The following is a 20,916-nucleotide window of genomic DNA, read 5'->3' as shown; positions in this document are numbered from 1 at the left end:
GTGGGAGAGCATATCCGCCTGTGAGCCAGGTAAAGGGAAGTGTGATATGGAGTCCCTGGAGTCTGTGAGACTGCAAGCCCTGGCTGAGTGCATGTGGGCAGCACAGGAGTGCGATCATCAGACTGGGAACCACTGGGACTCAGTAGGTGAGAATTACTGTTGCACTGGCTTCCGTGCTCCAGTCCACTGCGCTAATGACCAATAGGCCCTGCAGCCTAGGGCCAATAGAGCAGACCTGGAACTCCGCCTGCAGGTCACCTGTTCATGTTACTGGGGGGGGGAGGGGTCCACGCTCCTCATGTACAGTCCCCAGGAATTCTGCCACACTACACACATCGCCTGTGTCTTCATGGCGCAACCGCAGAAGCCCTGGATACTTGCTGTTGCTAGGGAACGGTATGCTAATGGAGACGGATGGCTTCCTCGTGACTCGGCGGTGGGAGCGTGTGGTCTGCTCTGGCCCATGGAGAAGGAGAGGGAGAACATGACATCACCCATCATGGGGAAGGAGGGGGGGGGGGGTTGTTTACCAGACATGGATGGGGATGGGGGATAGACAGTGGGAGGGGGGGTGCAGGTGGAATCAGTCAATGGGGGCGATCAGCCAGACAGCTGAGATAGAAGGATACCTCATGGGGGAAAGCAGAAATTCGAAGAGTGAGTGTGAAGTATTTCTATTGGGATCACACAAAGAGATTATTTGCATCTGTGCTTTGCTAACAACGCAGGGCTCTGTACACAAACGTTCCCACTCTAGCGCCTCAGGTTCCTGTACACACAGGCACCCTGCTGATTCCCACACACCAGCTCTGCACCAGTGGCCCTCACTTCCTCATGAATCCTCAAGATAAACCTACTCTAAACACACTGAGAAACACCCAGAAACTCAGTAAGGGAATTATGGATATGAGAAAGTATCCCCTATGCAGGCAGCAGTATAGAGTATAGAGAGGGGAGAGTATCCCCTATGCAGGCAGCAGTATAGAGAGGAGAGAGTATCCCCTATGCAGGCAGCAGTATAGAGAGGAGAGAGTATCCCCTATGCAGGCAGCAGTATAGAGAGGAGAGAGTATCCCCTATGCAGGCAGCAGTATAGAGAGGAGAGAGTATCCCCTATGCAGGCAGCAATATAGAGAGGACAGAGTATCTCCTATGCAGACAGCAGTATAGAGAGGAGAGAGTATCCCCTATACAGACAGCAGTGTATAAAGGAGAGAGTATCCCCCATGCAGGCAGCAGTATAGAGAGGAGAGAGTATCACCTATGCAGACAGCAGTATAGAGAGGAGAGAGTAACCCCTATGCAGGCAGCAGTATGGAGAGGAGAGAGTATCCCCTATACAGGCAGCAGTATAGAAAGGAGAGAGGGGCTGATTCTACTGGAAGTGGGTATAAGTACTGTTATAATTCAGCAGCTCCCTCCCTCCCTCTCATTTCTTTCCTTCTACGCACCTCTCTATTCCAGCCTTCTTCATGCTAACATCCTTCCAAACCCGTTCAGCCAGAACCTGAAAGCATCTGTCAGACCCGTCGTTCCCCTCTACACCCAGCCCCAAACTTCTCCCTCATTATCTCTCTTATCCCTGCAGTCTTCCACCACTAAAAGGCTTAGCGCCTCCTCTCACTAATCACAGCAGCAGTAGCTATCCCGATGGCGGGTTCGCAGGGATGTTTTCGAAACCCCAACAGTAAATTGCATCAGCGGGTCCCGCCGCTGCCACCAAAGGTGAAGCCAATGTGTAATTTACACTGACCTCCGTATTCTTACTTCCAAAATAAATAAATCAAGAGGCAGCCGTGCATATAAATGCCTGCGTAATCGTACGACAGGGTGAGGGGCAGTTTTTAAATGCCGCAGAGGCCTTGGGGCTCCGTAGAGGCCTTGGGAAGTATTTCCCCGGGGGCTGCAGGTTTGAGAACGCTCCACGGCGGCTGTCGTTCCTCCTGACGCGATTAATTCCTGTTTGAGCAGCGTTAGCTGAGGTCACCCCTCCGCCCCGCCCCCCCCCCCCCCCTCACAGACGCAGTTAATTATTCTGTTGCAGCAGAGCCTGATCTGTGTATGGACAGTGCCCTGGGGACAGTCTTTGGCTGAAGTGCAGTGCAGTGCGGTGTGACAGATGACAGACCACGGCAGCCTGCTCAGACTGGTCCTAAACATAGAACACGACTAACACAGCGCCCATTCTGCTGTATCCCTCCTGAACACAGTACACAACTAACACAGCGCTCATTCTGTTGTGTGCCCCTCCTGAACACAGTACACAACTAACCCAGCGCTCATTCTGTTGTGTGCCCCTCCTGAACACAGTACACAACTAACACAGTGCTCATTCTGTTGTATGCCCCTCCTGAACACAGTACACAACTAACACAGCGCTCATTCTGTTGTGTGCCCCTCCTGAACACAGTACACAACTAACACAGCGCTCATTCTGTTGTGTGCCCCTCCTGAACACAGTACACAACTAACACAGTGCTCATTCTGTTGTGTGCCCCTCCTGAACACAGTACACAACACAGTGCTTGTGTTGGAGGGTAAGTGAGAATAATCCATCTGCGTTATGCCACTCTGCAACTGTTTGTTTCTCTCCCCCTCCTGCTCATAATGGCTTTCAGCTGAGGCTGGGGGGAGCAGCCGAGGATCTGCACCCCCCTCCACCCCCCACCCCCCACCCCCCGATTATACTGCAGTATTTCTCCTCTGCCCGAGAGCCGAGAGCAACAGCACAAGCTTTTGCTCCCATCTTTAAACTCCCTTAAACATTCTTCCAGACTTGAATACAGAATGAATGCTAATAAATTAAATCTTAAACACGCATTTCCATAAATGGGAAGTTGAAACAACGGATGGTTAGAATCCAGTTCTGCCGCAGTCTGTTTTGTGCCTCACACTGATGAACAAATTCCATACAGACTTACATTGTAATTTGTTGTTTGCACAACATTTTTTATTCATTTTCTGTGACCCCTGGACTCATTGTGTAATTGAATAAATAAGCAATCTGTAGTTCAGTAGTGGGGAATCTGGCCCTAAATGTTAAATTTGCAAATCCAGCCTATATTTCCATCATACATATTTACACGATACAATTAACATTATACACTGTATGACCAAAAGTAACTGGACACCTCTTGGTCTGGGGTTGTTTTTCATTCATCTTTAAACTGTGACAAATAAAGGCTTCAGTGTGAGAAATAAAGGCTGCAGTGTGAGAAATAAAGGCTGCAGTGTGAGAAATAAAGGCTGCAGTGTGAGAAATAAAGGATAAATTGTGAGAAATAAAGGCTTTAGTGTGAGAAATAAAGGATATATTGTGAGAAATAAAGGATATATTGTGAGAAATAAAGGCTTCAGTGTGAGAAATAAAGGATATATTGTGAGAAATAAAGGCTTTAGTGTGAGAAATAAAGGATATATTGTGAGAAATAAAGGCTTTAGTGTGAGAAATAAAGGATATATTGTGAGAAATAAAGGCTTTAGTGTGAGAAATAAAGGATATATTGTGACAAATAAAGGCTTTAGTGTGAGAAATAAAGGATGAAATTGTGAGAAATAAAGGCTTTAGTGTGAGAAATAAAGGATATATTGTGAGAAATAAAGGATATATTGTGAGAAATAAAGACTTTAGTGTGAGAAATAAAGGATGCATTGTGAGAAATAAAGGATATATTGTGAGAAATAAAGACTTTAGTGTGAGAAATAAAGGATGCATTGTGAGAAATAAAGGATATATTGTGAGAAATAAAGGATATATTGTGAGAAATAAAGGCTTTAATGTGAGAAATGAAAGATTTAGTGTGAGAAATAAAGGCTTTAGTGTGAGAAATAAAGGATATATTGTGAGAAATAAAGGCTTCAGTGTGAGAAATGAAAGATTTAGTGTGAGAAATAAAGGCTTTAGTGTGAGAAATAAAGGATATATTGTGAGAAATAAAGGCTTTAGTGTGAGAAATAAAGGCTGCAGTGTGAGAAATAAAGGATATATTGTGAGAAATAAAGGCTTCAGTGTGAGAAATAAAGGATATATTGTGAGAAATAAAGGCTTCAGTGTGAGAAATAAAGGATGCATTGTGAGAAATAAAGGATATATTGTGAGAAATAAAGGATATATTGTGAGAAATAAAGGCTTTAATGTGAGAAATGAAAGATTTAGTGTGAGAAATAGAGGCTTCAGTGTGAGAAATAAAGGCCGCAGTGTGAGAAATGGAGAGCTGCAGTGTGAGAAATGGAGAGCCGCAGTGCGAGAGAGAGGCTGTCGCAGCTCGAGGGCATTTCTCCCCATGCCTTACAGCGGACCATCAGACTGCTTTCGCAGGCATGCAGAATCAAATATCCACCGCTGAAGAGGTGGAAGGTGATTTATTACAGAGAGCAAGCGCTGCATTCAGCCCTTAACAAAAGCCAGGCAGACTCTCCTGCCATTCTATTTCCAGCAGAGATGAAAGCAGAGAGGTCTGTGAGTGCATGAAATTGTGAGAAAGATGGGCCAATTTTGTTACGTGTGAAAGGTAGAATTCTTGTCCAAATAGCCGGTCAATCAAATGTTATCGATCGGTCGGCTGATTGATGGACGGAATCATTTCATCAGTCCGGCCGCGCTCTCGCGTCAACAAAACCTCTGTCCTCTTCACGAGCGCACTCTCTTCATTACGATGCCCTAAAACTGCTGACGGGGATCGGGCGAGAGCAAGCACCGGAACATTTAATTAAACGCAGTCAAAATGACCTGTCACAGCGCAAATTCAGCATTTCATCGCATCGCTCCGTTATCACACGGGGGATGAGCGGTGGGGTTAGCCGAGGCGAGCCCCCGGACAGGGCCGCCCTCGCTGCGTGAGCTGCTGCTCGCTTCAGCGCACGGTAAAAACCCTGAAGCGCCCGCGGACGGCGCGTACCTGCGTCACCCATCCACACCACGTCCCACAGCGCTGTCCCAAATCGCTGCTATTCATATGACCCAAAATGTGCATACTGTGCAGAAAATGTTGTGCAAATAGAGCTTATCATGCACAGAGTTATCATGGGATACTTGCAGGACGTTCCCAAGGTAGGTGTAGGTGGTGCCTACTGTGTTGCCGTTTTGTACACCCTGCACGGTCTACTTCACCGGCCCCATCAGCACACAAACAACAGCTCAGAATGGTGCAGTGAGTAACGGTTATATTTACTGGAGGAGCACAGAAAGAGGTTGAATGTGCTGATGCATTAATATGCGCTGCTGTTTGATTTAGGAACGTACCTCCCCCTCAGTCCTGCCCCAGGGACTGCTCTTTCACATTAAATAATGTTCTGCTGTTTGAGGGTGGGGGGGGGGGGATTCAGTGCCTGACTGCACAGCATATTCTCTGAGTTAAGGCAGTTTCTCAGTGGAAATAAAGGCACAAGACAGGTATCAGCTGGTTTTGAGGCTCTATCTGACAAATCCATTTAACTGGATACGTCTCCAAATTAAATACTTATGAGTCAAAAATCATTACTTCTGACTCTAAATGGAATATTTCTGAAATATATGTTTTCACTTTATATTAAATGCTTACTTGTTATGGCTAAATTTGCTAAATTTTTGCTAAATTTCTTGTGTCTGTTTGCTGCCATCTTTCTCTGAGCATTGATTTTTGTATCTTCTTGCTGTTGTCAGGTACATCACTCCACAGACTTACAAATCAAAGATCTCTTCCATAGTGTCTCTGCGAGCCTCAAACGCGGTAAATCCCAGAAGGACAGCTCCTCTCCCTCTTTCGACACCGATAATCCTAAAAAGCGTCTCCAGGGCCAGCCCCGCACAATGGCTGACACAACGCGCTTCTTCTTATCTCGGGCACACAAGCGCGGGGTAACTGAGAGGGCATGCGCTGAGCTGCAGTATCCGTCCCACTCTTCACCCCAGAGGAACCGATTTGGGTAGAGAAAAAGTGTGGCGCGTAAGCCTTGGCAGCAAACTAGCAAGGGCAGATACCACATTGGCCGCGGGGCAAGAAAGATCAGCTATTCCCAGTGAAAAAGCTTTTTTTTTTTCCCAGCTTTTTCCTCTTAACCTGACTTTCATTAATGCTTCTGTTCTCCATTTTCAGCGAATCATGTACCTGCAATCTCCTCGCTGTGGAGGCAAGGTGCTTCTCTTCGCCGCATATTTAGGAAAATTATAATTTATTATGATTGATTTTTATTAGCAAGCTATAAATAATACACACGACAATGAAAATAATGAACCTTTATGCCTTCTAATCTTTCTAATCTTCTTACATCTTTGTGATTGCATGCCTTCCCTTTAAATGGGACACCGACTAACATGACATGACACCTGTGACAATTTAATAAGAAGCATTACTTGTGCGAACACGTTTATTAGATTAAGTCATTAGAGATAAATGATGACATAATATGTCACCTGAAAGTGCCTGTACGTCCCTCTGTGTAATACAGCACAGGTGTAGAAGTTATTTTTGAATGCAATGAAGGCACAGATCTTCTCTTTAGAGAGTCCTCAGTTTGTCAGTCTGTCCATGCCCCCGCCCGTTCCCTGGCCATGTTCCACCCATGTCCTGCCCAGTCCCTGTCCATGCCCATGCCCCTCCCACTCTCTGCCCATGCCCTGCCCACTCCCTGCCCATGTTCTGCCCAGTCCCTGTCCATGCCCATGCCCCTCCCACTCTCTGCCCATGCCCTGCCCACTCCCTGCCCATGTCCTGCCCAGTCCCTGTCCATGCACATGCCCCTCCCACTCACTGCCCATGCCCTGCCCATGTCCCACCCATTCCCCGCCCAGTTCCTGTCCATGCCCCGCCCACTCCCTGCCCATGCCCCGCCCCTGCTCACCTCCTTCTGGTGGTACTTGATGGCCAGTTTGAGCTTGGCGAGGTCGTGGCAGTCGCGCGGGTCCAGCTCTTCGCTCTGGTCGTCGCGGTGATTGAGGATGATCTCCAGCTCGCGGGAGCTGCGCGCCTGGTCCAGCAGGTCCTTGGCGAAGCGCTTGCACTGCTGCGACAGCTCCTCGTACTCCTGCTTGAACTCGTTCTCCACCTTGCTGAGCTCCTTCAGCTCCCAGCCCAGCCGGAAGGAGGTGAGGATGGGGTCCTCGCTGGACAGCGCGATGAGGGAGGGGCTGGCCAGCGTCTTGTAGATGTTGAGGCGGGAGCGAGAGTGGCGCAGGCTGTCCACCTCCGAGCTGGACACACACTCCACGCAGTCGCAGCGGATCTGGTGCGGCCGCGGGATGGTCACCTTGCGCTGCACCAGCAGCTTGATGATCTCATAGTTGTTGGTGTGAGCGGCGAGCATGATGGGAGTGATGTCAGGGGTGAACTCGGAGAACTGGCTGTCCATCATGAGAGAGGGAACCTGAGAAGGAGGGGAAAGAGGTAGAGCCAGAGGGATGGGGGAGAGGGAGCCAGAGATAGAGGGCAAGAGGACAATGGTGGAAAGGAAAGAAAGCAAAAAATATGAGGGATGGGGTGAGGAGTGGAAGGCAGAGGGAGAGAGAGCGGCGAGGAGAAAGACGGGAAAATATTGAAGGACAATGAGAGAGAGAGGGAGATATGTGGAAAGGAAAAAAAGCAAAAGGATGAGGGGAAAAAAGAGACAATGGGATGAGGGAAGAATAACAATTTCAGTGTTTTGTGCATGAGCCATTTCCTGCTACTCCCAGGTGTGTCTGGCCAATGAGAACGGGCCCTGAACCACACAATGCAGAGAGCTGCTACGTGCAGAGGGGCTCAGCCGAAACAAGGAAAAGTCAATGAGGTTTTAAAAAAATTCCTTACAAACTTCGCACTTCAAAGAGAAACGCGGCCCCGATCTGCCTCTCATCTCCTTTCTCTTTCCGCCGCGGCGTAAATGAATTACGCCAAGGTGCCTGCCGGCCCTGCTCGTATCTGTGAAGAAACCGCCGGAGACGCTCAGGAGCAGGAGATGGATTTGCGGAGCTCTCGTACCTGGAGCTGTCTCTGATCTGTGAGCAAACGGCGGTAGGACGAGGATGCGTTCAATTAGGGCACCTGAAAGACCTGAACACAGAGAAGCCTCGGGTCGAATCCAAGCTGCGCCGTCATCTTAAAATAGCACCTCCTTTCCTTTTCATTAATTCCTAATCTACCTCAACAAGAAGTCACAACGAAGTTAGACTTAATGGTATAGGAATATGGTTTCAATTTCAAAATCAGCAAATAAGGTTTGATTTCAGTAACCACAGCAGTCCCCCCCCCCCATCTCATCTGACAGGTGAATATTTTATAAACTCATGAAACTTTTTATGCCATCTGTTACCTTAGAGAAAAACAGCAGATACCTAACATATGTGTGAATGTGTAACTGCACGCACGTGTGTGCATTTTAATTTTAATTATTTTTTTATTGTGCTTACAAATTTAGATAGTGTTGACAACCTGTAGGGGCCTAGGTATATAAAACTTTCCTGTAAGATCATACCAAATATTGTAACAAGGTTCACCCATGTCGGTGTTCAATTGCATGATTGCACAATAAATGTCATCATCTTCGTAAGCTCTCACAACTGGAACTGCAGAACAGATCATACCGTCATAAAGATCAAGAAACTGCCCGTGTAACTTTGAGATGAAGTTATTTGGAAGCAAAAAGCAGGAGAAGGTCATAGAAAGGGGAAACGTTGAAACTTTGAGCTTTGAAACTTCCTGGGAGTACAGTTAAGGCCATTTTGTAACAAAATGGAAGAAATGTGGCAAAAGCCAGACATTGCCAAGATTAGGTTATCCCACCAAACTGAGCAACCAGACAAGAAGAGCAATTGTCAGAGAAATGACCAAGAGGGCAGCTACAACACAGACAGAGCAGCAGAGCTCATTGGCTTAAAGGGGAGAAACCGCCCAGATCAACAATCTCATCAGCTCTTCACAGATTTGGCCTCTGGGAGAGTGGCTAGACAGAAGCTACCTCTGAGAAAGGCCAACATTAAGTCATGGCTGAAGGTTGCCTGAAGCCATGTGGCCGACTCGGGTGGAAGAAGATTTTATGGCCTGATGTGACTGAAGTTGTGCTCTTGAAAGCAAAGGGCTGTGTGTGGCACAAACCAAACACAGTCCTTCATCCAGGTAAATCAATCCCTTCCATTCTATGGGATTGCTTTTCAGCAGCAGAGACTGAGAAGCTGGATGCTTGTTGCTAAGCAAGAAGAATGGAGCCCAATATGGACAAATCCCAAACTGAGAACATATTTCATGCAAGAGATCTGTGCTTAGGGTGAACAAAATAAGGTCAGTTAGTCAGGAGTAGTCTGAAGATCATTAATCAGTGGCGGTGTGTCGAGCACACTCCAGTCCAGTAGGTGGCAGATTGCACTGACAACTTTTTGAAAACCGCCATTAAATGCAAGAAGCCTACTGTTATTTTGTGCAAGAATTTTACAGCGTGTTCAAAGGAAATCTGTTGGAAGACATGGGGGCCAAATACAGTTTATCCTGCTGGAGTGTCTCGCCTTGTAGTGGGCCAATCACAGATAACCTCATCCACCACCTAATCCAGTCAAATTCACTTCTTTTGATCAGTACCTCTGTGTTTCATCTTCTACACTGGGTGGGTCAAAATGCAGTAACCTTGTCAACCTCCCCAGTCAGATTCTCTCCCTTTGATATGCAGTACCTTTGTGTGATATCCTCTACCCCCATCTCAGTCCAACTCCACCTCCACCCAAATCTAATGCCCCCCATTTCCTGTGATGTGTTCTCTATTCAAGGCAATGGCCATTTTGTCCTTTGTTTCCTTTGAGGAACAGGGTGTAAGTGTTGACATTCTCCCTCAGTTGTTGGTTTTTGTTGATCAGTACCAAGAGAACAGACCCACTAGTTACATTACTATATTAAACAATCTATTTTAAAACCAAAGAAGTGCCTGCATTTATTTTTTCTACTTAAAGTATGGAGGAATAAATTGAACTCTTAAAAATCCCACAAACACCAAATATCTCCAATAGACCTATAGAAACTTAAAAATAAATATCTACATTAGTGATATCATGCTAAGAGTCAAGTAAGTGTTAAATTGATAGAGATTTGATAGCTGAAGCTAATGTTTGCCGAAGAAAATACCTACAAAAGAAGCTAACATCTTTCAGTTACAGTTTAACTAAGTTTTATTTAGTTACATATGTTTTTAGCTAGCTAGCTAATGTTGGCAACAATATTGCAATTACATGCCAAAAGATCATTTCAAGTAGCAAGCTTTGCTCACAGGTGTGTGGGCCAACACAAACTACATTGTTTCAGCGCAAGCACGGCCATTTGGCATAATAGAAGCTACATTTCGGGCAATGGCTTCTTTTTTTAAATGATATTTGACAAAATCGATGGCTCAGTTCAGCTCTCATTTACTCTGAATGGGGAGGAAATGTCTTCTGGAACCTGTCGGAAAAGAAGGGTGCATTGCCATTTATGAAGCCATACTCTTCAGTTTCTCTGAGAGATTGCTCCCCCTGGTAGTACCCTGGGTTCGGCTCAACTAGGCTTACCTAGTCTTGTCTTCAAAAGGTCTCAAAACTTTATTGACTCGCTAGGCCTTAAATTAAGCCAGGTTAAGGCAATTCAAGAGCCTATTAAATACCCTTCTGACCTCTCAGGATGTTTTGTTTACTCTCAATAACCATGGGCTGTCAAAGCAGCTGACTGCCGAGGAACTTGAAAATAAGGATAATTAACTCTTACAGAGCAGAGGAAAGCAATGAAAATATATCTAAATGCTCCCAGCTGGGAATTTCCACTGTCAGAAACATTAATAAGTAATGGAAGTTAAGGAGAATTGTTGAAGTTAAGACAAGATCTGGAATGCCAAGAAAATCTCAGACAGAACTGCTCGTAGACTGGTCACATATGCAAAGCAAAATCCACATCGCAAATGACCTGCGGAACGATTTATTGACATTATAGTAGTGGTGCACCAGGCCACTGTGCAGCATTGTTTACACAAAAATGATCTTCATGGAAGAGTTGCCAGAAGGAAACTTTTCCTGTGAGCTCATCACAAAAGTCGACCTCTGAAGTATCCAACTCAACACTTCGATAAGCCAGAGACTTTTTGGAACAAAGTGCTGTGGACTGAAGGAACAAAAATGGAACACTTTGGCCACAACCAGCAAGAATACATTTGTAGAAAAACAGGAGAAGCGTTTGAAGAAAAGAACACATTGCCAACCGTAAAGCATGGGGGTGGATCTATTATGCTTTGGGGTTGTGTGGCAGCCAGTGGCACAGGAAATATTGTGCGAGTAGAAAGGAAGAATGGATTAAACTAAACAAATAATAAATATTGAAAACCTGTGGGGAGTTCTCAAACATTCAGGGCATACAAAAACACTACAGAATATTTCTCTACTAGAAGGGTTCTGCAAGAAAGAATGGGAACATTTCCTGAAGTAAGAATAAAAAGATTTCTTAGCTGGCTACAAGAGGCATTTATTTCTGCCAAAGGAAATGTTACTGACTGATTGACAGGGTTGCCAAACTTTTGCCACATGCTGAATTTAGTTTTATTTTTTCAGTATGTTAAATTTAGCAAGTAAAAGTAATTGTGCATTAAAAGTAACAGAAATATGTCATGTTTACATTTCTTCCCTGCAGAGGTTGCGATTCTTTACACTTACACTTTAAAAATAACTAAATCTTGACCAGGGCCCTGTTTCACAAAGCAGGAGTTAGCTGCATAACAGCACTGAGAAAAACCCATAAACCTCCCAAATATGGCCTGAAGTAAAAAAAAAAAAAAAAAAACCTGTTCAAGGTGTTACTCAGTGCTGTTATCAAGGTAACTAAGTAATCCTGCTTCATGGAACAGGGCCCAGGTGGCCCCAAACTTTTGCATAGCAATGCATTTTCAGAAGAACATTTCATGGATATACTGCCCCTTGAAATTTGGCTCACTCGGATTGGGAAATTATCTTGCATCATTGAGAGTCCAAGGTTTATGTCAGTACAATAAAACTGCTCTTGAAATTGAATAGGACAGTTTATCACATTCTCACATAGCACTTCATTTGATAGTGGGAAGTTTCAGTGCTGCTTCGGAGTGTAGCACAGTGGGTAAGGAACTGGGCTTGTAACCGAAAGGTCGCAGGTTCGATTCCCAGGTAGGACACTGCCGTTGTACCCTTGAGCAAGGTACTTAACCGAAATTGCTTCAGTATATATCCAGCTGTATTAATGGATACAATGTAAAAAATGCTATGTAAAAGTTGTGTAAGTCGCTCTGGATAAGAGCGTCTGCTAAATGCCTGTAATGTAATGCTTCAGGGTTATGTGTGTGCTTCACAATGGCGTGCTCTTTATTTTTTTTACGTTGTTCTTTCTCTTCTCAGATAACAATTATTATTTTTACGTGGTTTCATCTGTCTGTGCCCAGCATCATACCCATACACAAATAACTGGAGCCATTCTCGGTCCGTATATCCAGCCATTTTTGTTTAAAGCAAAAAGATACATTCAGATTTTTTTGGATGAATATAATGATGATTGGGCCCTCATGAGATCATGTTTAGCAGAAGCACCCGAGGCCAGATCATGGCAAGATTTTGACCTTATTTTTTACGGTATTACTAATCTCCTTCATGGCCCTTCTCTCCTCTTCACGCATCTTTTTATTGTGCTGCTAAGCGCTTAAAGTTCACGAGGTTATATGAATCCTATATTATGATTCAGAGGATTATAATAATTATAATTGTATAATCATAATCAGGGCTCCGATTACTGTGGTAAATGTGATTGTGAGAATTCCGATCATGAGCGTAATGATGTTGTTGTCGTATGTTGATGTATTGTTGTTGTTATGGTAATCACCTGCTTCTCTCCGCTGGGGCGGCGGTGAGAGAGCAGCAGCTCGACGGCGCCCACCACCTCCTTGCGTATGGCGTAGAGGAGGGCGTCGCCCACGTAGACGCCGTGGTTGAGCAGGAGCTCCATCACCTCCAGGTTCTCGTTCTCGATGGCGATGAGGAGGGCGCTGCGGCCCAGCGGGTCCATGCAGTTCACATTGATGTTGTAGTAGATCTCCGCCTCCTGCAGGGCGTGCTTGACGCCGGCGTAGTCGCCCTTCTCCACCGCCGTCAGGTAGGCCTTCTCCTCGGCCGAGAGCTCCGCCTCCGCCCGCACGATCTGCAGCGGGATGCGGTCGCGGTACGGCGAGTAGTTCACCTTCTTGTAGTAGAGCTGCGCCATCGGATTCATCTGCGCCAATCACCCACCGGACAGGAGCCAGCTGCGGGCGCGAGGAGGCACCAGGGAGGCAGGGAGGGAGGGAGGGAAGAGATGAGGGGTTCAGGCAGGAATGAGCAGAAGAATAAATAGGTGGAATGTAGAGAGTAAGAGAGGAGAAGGGAGGTGATGTGGAAATAACAGACAATGATTGAGTGAGAAAGGAAGGAGGGAGGTGGATAGGGGGGGTGGGGGAAGGAGGGCAGAACACAACTTCAGTCAGCATCGCTTTATTACTGTGTCTTCTGTTGCACTACAAATTTGTTAATTTTCCTTTAACATACAATTTTTTTTTACACGCTTGAGACTGAATTGATTTCTTTTTGCAGTAAGAGTCATCATGCAGTGCAATGCTAATAACACTAAGGACACCAATGACTATTGACACTGCAGAAACACATGGCTCAGCCTCTCCCCCTCTATGTGACCCTGTTTTTGTGATGTGTTTGCAGTTTGTTTCTGTAAGCTTGTTATTTTGCTGGTCTCATTAGCACAATTGGTCAGAACACCCCCCAATCCCCCCCCCCCCCCATCACTCTTTCTCTCTCTCTCTCTCCATCTCTCATTGCCTGCCTGCAAAACTGATGAACAGTCTTTTGACTAGTGTGGTTGAATTAGAAATGCAGATCACTGCAGATGGTCTTTCCCCCTCACACACACACGCACACACACACACACACACACCTACCTCCTCCTGACTTCATAAAAAGCCCCCTGCACTCATTCTTAATTAAGGCATAGCTTGTAAAAGTAGGTAACTGTGAACGTATTATAAATTTGTTACAGAGCATGAAGCTTCTTTCTGAAAATCTTTTTCATTTTCACATAATTACACACATATACACATCCACAGCACCTCCGCGCAATAATTTACCTCTTTATCAGTCAACTATTATGTCATCAGATGAGTATTCCATTTCTGATCAATGTAAAAACATTTTTTTTTTAAACCTAGCTTTTTATACAACAGCTTCAATGCAATGTCTAAAAACTGTTTTGTATGATGTAAGGTCAATGTATCCATTAAGCCCACATTCATTTTTTTATTTTAATTAAGAAAAAACAAATAGTGCTGTTGAACGTTTTGACTAATTCATCAACAGTTGCATGACAGCTTTTATTCTAAGCCAATCAGATTCATTGTTAGTGATTTATGCATGGTTCTGCGCACATACATCCCGACGAGTATTGGCAAAAGCTTTGCTCTGGACGAAACCTTTGGAAAATGTAATTTTTCAGGCATTTTCTTTGTTTTCAATGGTAGGTGCTGGCTTTTAATGTGACATTAAGGAATTATTTTGATATTTGTAAATGACATCAGCTCACACAAACATCTTAAATTATTTTTTAAAAATGGGTTCTATGAGTTAGCAATCATACCTTATGTCACAGTAAAAATGCAAGTGACAACTCTAGTGCAACAACATAATAGATGTCTATGTAACATATACACATTTTTTGAAAAGCAAATAATGTACAATATAATCAAATAATACAAGCCATGTACAGTGCTATGTTTTAATAAAAAGTATTACATACGTTTGCTAGAATTTATTTTTACGTTTATTAAATCACTATTATTATTATTATTATTATTATTATTGTTATCATTATTATTCCATAATAATTTTCTTTACTATACACATATTACAAACACAAGTAAACATGGTAAACAATAAACAAAATCTATTTATTTTGAGACAGGAGATGCCTCAAACTTGCAAAAGTTACAGTTTGTGTCACTAATCATCTGAGAGTCATGCATAGACAAAAACATTAGTGACATAACTTACTGAGACTAACATTCTTAGTAGCTAGTCAAAATAACTTAGGTTACTAGTGTTTTAAATGTACCATGTGGTATAATTTCTTGCTCTAGAAAATCCACCTTTTCTCTGATAAATGAAAATGTTTCATGAGTAACCTGCTATTGTGTACAAATATCAAGACATTAATCTCATGTCAAAACCCAATACTTGCAAAAGAAAATATCCGAAAAAGCAGATTAAAGGTCACCTGCACAGAAAATCTTTGGCACAATTTCCAAAATTCCCATCATGAGAAAAAAACCTGACACTGACACAACTAAATGTGAAACTGTGATCAAATGTATAAAAACAATTGCTGCCTTGTGTTTTGTGTTTTTTAGGTAATTAATTATTTCTTTATACAATGAAAGCACCCGAGGAGTTAAACTACTATTACATACTTTTGAGATGAAGCTCATAATGACATATGTCAGTTGACTTATGCTCAGTGTGATAGCGTTATGACAATTTATTCCATGGCACCATTATAAAAAATCTAATATATAACTGATTCTCCTCTGGATTTTCTTACATTCTTCTCACTGGATCCTTGCCTGCTAGATATTTAGTATTTTCAAATACATAAAGATGGGGAAGTGCCGACGAATAAATTCGCAATGACACTGAAATCGCATTGGATTACACATTTCACCCATGTTTTTTTTTGTTATTGTGCTCAATACAAAGTCATATCTTTTTTGAAATTGTGTTAACACCTTCCATACACTTCTTTAAGAGCTACATTTTCTCAGCATGGCCTAGCCAGCATTGCTTTTTGATACAGTTCTCAAGGTTTTATTGAAATGGACAATCCAAAATGTGAACTAAATGTAGAAATTGTTTCAATTGTTTCAAGTTTTGGTCCTCCATCTTTAAAGAAATGTATCATACTGAAATTCAAATGATTGAAATGATTTTCGCTAGAGGCTTTCTTAATAGAGCACCCACTTTTGCATGTATATTCTTAACATTGCTTTCTATGAGGCATTTGTTCAGGCACATTGATATGCCTTGGATTGAATCTAGCAGGATAGAGCTAGCAAGCTAAGCAATTTTATTCAATTGTTAAAACAATTTCATTTAACATCTTGGTGCTCATACCATATTCATAATCATAACCTAAATCTCCATGAAATTTCTTTTGCAATGAGAGTTTAGCAGGTTTAAATGTTGACAGTAGTAAAGGCGTGATTTTGGCAAGCATTATTTGTAAAAAATTAAATTAAATTGAAATATATATGCAATAATGTCCAAGCCAGAGTAGTTATCACATTCAGTTGTTACGTTTTCTTTTTACTCATATTTCATTGTTTCTATACTTAACTGTGTCAAGAAGGACAATCATGCATAAATCAATACAGGTAATGGGGGCTATTATTTTCATTTTGTTTTTTATTACAATATTCATTGTGAAGGCGTAAAGGTGGCTCTCCATTTCCATATCTTTGATCTGTAAAACGTATTGATGAAAATGGTCCAAATGGAAGAAATGAAGATACTACTCAGGGGGTTAAATACAAGAACAACAGACAAGAACTGACAAAGGAGACATCTTGTGATGTATGCCTGGCATGCTTAAAACTCCTGACCTTGTGACTTGGGAATCATGTGACTGGTGTTTCAGCCCTAAGCCTTTCACATAGGTTCTCTTATCTCAGAGATTCTCAGACGAACAGTGCAGGTGCACAGCCAATTAAACGATGAAGGATTAATTATACAAAAGCTTGTCGGCACAAGTCAACATCATGATGCAGTTCGAGGTAAGTGTCAACAAAGTGGAGTTTGGTTGTGTCAACAACATCCAGAAAAATGCCTACTGGAGACAGAGTGCAGCAATAGCCCATTTGCTGAACACCACCATTTCATATGTCAAAAACATCAGAAGGGAAAACTGAGGAAAACCTCTGGGATCCCACTTTGTGAAAAACAAAAAGAACATCTTAGGCAGGTGATATACCGTTATTTAGGATTCCATATTTATCAGCACCTTACCCGTAATCATATATGGAAATGCTGGAAATGCAATCATTTCTGAGCAACAAATAATAATAATAACAATTATCCAAATTATTATTATCCAATATCCAAAAAAAATTGAGATTATCGAAATACTACCTGGTAGAATATTTACTGTTGTGGATAAGTCTCCAGATTTTAAAGATCAAGGTATTCTGCATAATTCATTTTGCAAGAATGGACAAGTAACCCATTAATGCAGAAGGTATCATGAAACGTATAAAATTTTGTCTCACAAAGATTTGACTGCTTAATCATTCATCCATGATCTATACCCACTTATCCTAGTCAGAGTCGCGGGGGGTGCTGGAGCCCACCCCAGCGTGCATTAGACAAGAGGCAGGAATTCACCCTGGACAGGTCGTCAATCAATTGCAGGGCAACTGCTTAATCATTTACATGTAATCCCATTTGTTCCATTCATTTTTCATAACTTTTTCAAACTTCTTATTTTCCTTCCCCCTAAAATAATATCCGTGTTATATATGTGAGAAGGGTGGTAATGTGTACAAGGCCAGTTTCAGCTTCTTACCACAGCCTGCAGAGTTCTCTTTTATTATGTGTTTGCTTCTTAGATCTGTGTTCTTTTTGTGCTAATGAAACAAAAAAATGTTCAGTGCTTTCCAAATTCAGTGTTTCTGACTTATAATGTCCACTTTGTGGTCTTTGTGGGTAATGTACGGTGCATACATTCCCAGAAGGCATTGGGAAGGCATTCACTGTCTAAGCAGGAACCTCAAAGAGAAGCAACTGCAATTTTTTCAAAAAAATTATCTTTCAACATCAACACAAATGGTCAATCAGATGTCTAATTATTTTGATGTGGAAAAAGTGCTTCTTCAAATGGACAAGTATTTGTATATGTCCATGAAGGAGGAAAACATAAATTAACTCATATTGATTAAATTCACATAAATAAATAAATACATAAATAAAACTATATAAGTATTGGATCAACATAATAGATATTTCTTATTCACCTTTTTTCATTTTTATGTTTTCCTATTTTTACACTGCTGTTTTGAGTTAGTGTCATTTTGAAATATTTCTCAGTGTTTGGTAGCAATAGTTTTCCTCTTGATTTTAATTTGGTGCACTGTCTGTTCATCCAGTTGAGCAGAACAGTAAGTGATAAAAAGTGTCAGTGCACATATGCTTCAAAATCAGTCCACATACTTAGCGGCTTCACTCGTGGTAATTATGATTAATTTAGATTATTAATGTACCGCCATGGAATAATTGTTTAAAGGAGAACCTCGTGCTAAAATCAATTTTTAATGGTAAATTGGCCTGTCCTCCAATAATATGGGGGAAATAAATGCACCAGTTACAACACATTAATCTTCAAGTTATCGCTCTTGAAAGATCTGCCCAAATCCAGAGGACCCCAACACCACACTGAGTGTAGTAGCTGAGTCATAGCTGACTCACAGGGTTGTGTTTAAGATGCCGGACATGGCAAGGAAGATGTGTAGCAGGCTGCAAAATCGAAAACTGCTTTTAGTAAACCTACCAGCAGTACATGGTGCAGTTAAATTCAGAACAATTACACACGATGATAGTTTAGTTTACCTTCAAGAAGAGGATTGATATGAGAATGTAGTAACTGTGCACTGCTGTGCATTCAGATACGAATGAAGTCAGGCATTTCTGTAGACCCTGCACACTACTTACATATGGTGTCATGACAGCATAGTACCATACAGAAACAATATACTATAGTTGCATGCAAAGATAATTATGTTTCATGACAGATAATACATTATTATCACACTGCGCATGATGAAATGGTGAAGTGGCATGAGCATTATAGGTTCTCAAAATTATAAAGGATGTAACTAATATAATAATGTGTAATAGGCATTCATTTCTGCAGGAAAATAATTTAAATAATCAGTCTAATGGTGTATTTAAAAAAATGAACCATTAGAAAATCCATAAAAGTAGGCGGTAGACATTTTACACATTTTTACATTGATGTTATGTTATCAGTTGGAATTATTGCATAGTTGATCAGAAAGCAATTAATTTTGTCACTGCGCACCTGATAACATTATATTTATTATAGATGTATTACTTTTCACTGGTATATCACATTATTACAGAAAGAAATGTAGTGAATTATTTCAGTATATGACAGTTATTATGCCAACATGAAATTAATTGGCCTTGCTTCTCATGGGCAATGACATCATGCACTGCTGGGAAGCACAGGCTGTGACTGTATGTGTTTTTCACACTGTGGATCATAATGACAGAACAAAATAGAAAGTCACTGTTTTCAGCGAGACGACAGTAGATTTGTCATCTGCAAAATAAAACTGCCACTGGCAGTGGGACAAACCTGCCACTGAAATAGAAAACCTTTCGACTGCGATATCCCATCTCTGGGGTTCAGGTCACGGTACGATGGGCAACGAAAGGGAAATCTTTAAAGGACTGTTTCTATCATGTGACAAGCAATAGCCCACAGATAATAAGACATCAGTGAACACAATAATGGTAGATTCAATAAGAAAACACATTGGCTGTACTGTAAGATTTTCATTTCTACCCTAATTTGGCTCCCTAGTTTTAACTAATTAGCAGCTCAACAAGACCTCTAGCTATTGAATGAGATGGGTTGTGTTAGGGTTGGAGTGAAAACCTGCAGAATGGTAGAGTACCAGGGACAGGGTTGGGCACCACTGCTAAAAGGCAGTTTCAAGATCCAAGATCCAAGATACAAAAATCATTGGATATAAAATATCTCTATTTTACTTTTATGTATATAACTAGCTAGCTACCGACAAACACTTTTGTTTCTTAGTAACAACCATGAAAACAGCCTGCACCACAGTAGAAATATCAGCACTCAAAATGTACGTATGTCAATACAGAATTAAAATCTACAGTGTGAACTCCACGTTGGGAGCAGTGAACATTGATTGCATGTGCTGTTGGTTGCACTGCAGGTGCATTATGGCTGCATACATTGTTAGTTTGTAGCTGTGCTGTTGGTTGCTGGTGCATTATTACTGCGTCCAATTAAAGAGACACTGAATGTGATTTACCTGTTGCATTCACCAGGTGTAAATGCGAGCGCTGAAAGATAAGATTAGGGCTGTAAATGCTAACAAGATAAATGGCACAATTAGCGTGCCTCTTTGTCGGTGGTGTGCAGCTCATTTTAATTTGGGATGCAGGTTCTGAGGTGACAGCGGGGGGAAATGTGTTGTGAGGATAAGGAGAGAGAAGGAGGGTGGAGAGAAAAAGAAAGATAAAGACGGAGAAAGAACGGTGGATGAACGTGCCTCTCTGCAAGCTACTGCAGCATGTCTCAAACTGTTTATTTCAATCTTCTCCTCCCGCTTGCACCAGACCCACATTACTCTGGTGGCGCTTAGTCATGACTGAAGGCATAAGGGGGTATCCATGGAAACAGTGGAACCACACAAGCCTCACATCAGTGTGGTGGCAGCTGAGATACTACCCTCCAGTGAACTCTCCCTCTTTCCCTCTTTCTCTTTCTCTCGTTCGCTCCGTCTGTCTCTCCCTCTTAACACATAGTACTGTAAGGCATGCAATACAACGCTGACACTCAAAAAAACCACCGTGCCGACATCACAGAACCTTTCCCGAAGATGAACGCGCCACCGGCAGGGTCCGCTTTGCTCTTGAACGGCATGTTTACGCTCTGTGTTCTCTGCTGTTGACCCGAGACCAAACCGCTCTCTAAAATGTCTGTACGGCTGCACACGGGTGACTAAACCACTCCCCCAAAACACGTCTCTGTGCGGGTACAGACTAATGAGCGAGAACAGCCTTTGTCGAAGGGAATAAACAGACAGGCACGTTATTCTGTATGTGAGGTAATAATACATTTCAGATCTTAATAAATC

The 20,916-nt window shown here is 42.5% G+C and overlaps 1 protein-coding gene across 2 annotated transcripts in view; it reads right to left on the bottom strand.

Annotated features, from left to right (window-relative positions):
• The window catches only part of trpc5a (transient receptor potential cation channel, subfamily C, member 5a), a 61,464-nt gene that overhangs the window by 17,890 nt on the left and 22,658 nt on the right, over positions 1 to 20,916 (bottom strand). The window contains exons 2-3 of one of the 2 annotated variants that reach the window (XM_035431879.1): positions 12,798 to 13,215; positions 6,820 to 7,341 (exon numbers count right to left, since the gene is read on the bottom strand). In XM_035431879.1, coding sequence (XP_035287770.1) covers positions 6,820 to 7,341; positions 12,798 to 13,184 — 909 coding nt within the window. In that variant the 5' untranslated portion in view covers positions 13,185 to 13,215. Of the gene's footprint in view, positions 1 to 6,819; positions 7,342 to 12,797; positions 13,216 to 20,916 lie in introns of those variants that run through there. The other variant, XM_035431880.1, reaches the window with a different exon arrangement.

This window comes from Anguilla anguilla, chromosome 9 (genome assembly GCF_013347855.1).
Source record: "Anguilla anguilla isolate fAngAng1 chromosome 9, fAngAng1.pri, whole genome shotgun sequence".
Lineage (NCBI taxonomy): Eukaryota > Metazoa > Chordata > Actinopteri > Anguilliformes > Anguillidae > Anguilla > Anguilla anguilla.
The sequence above is the reverse complement of the archived record's forward strand: the minus strand, read 5'-3'. Positions and strand labels throughout refer to the sequence as shown.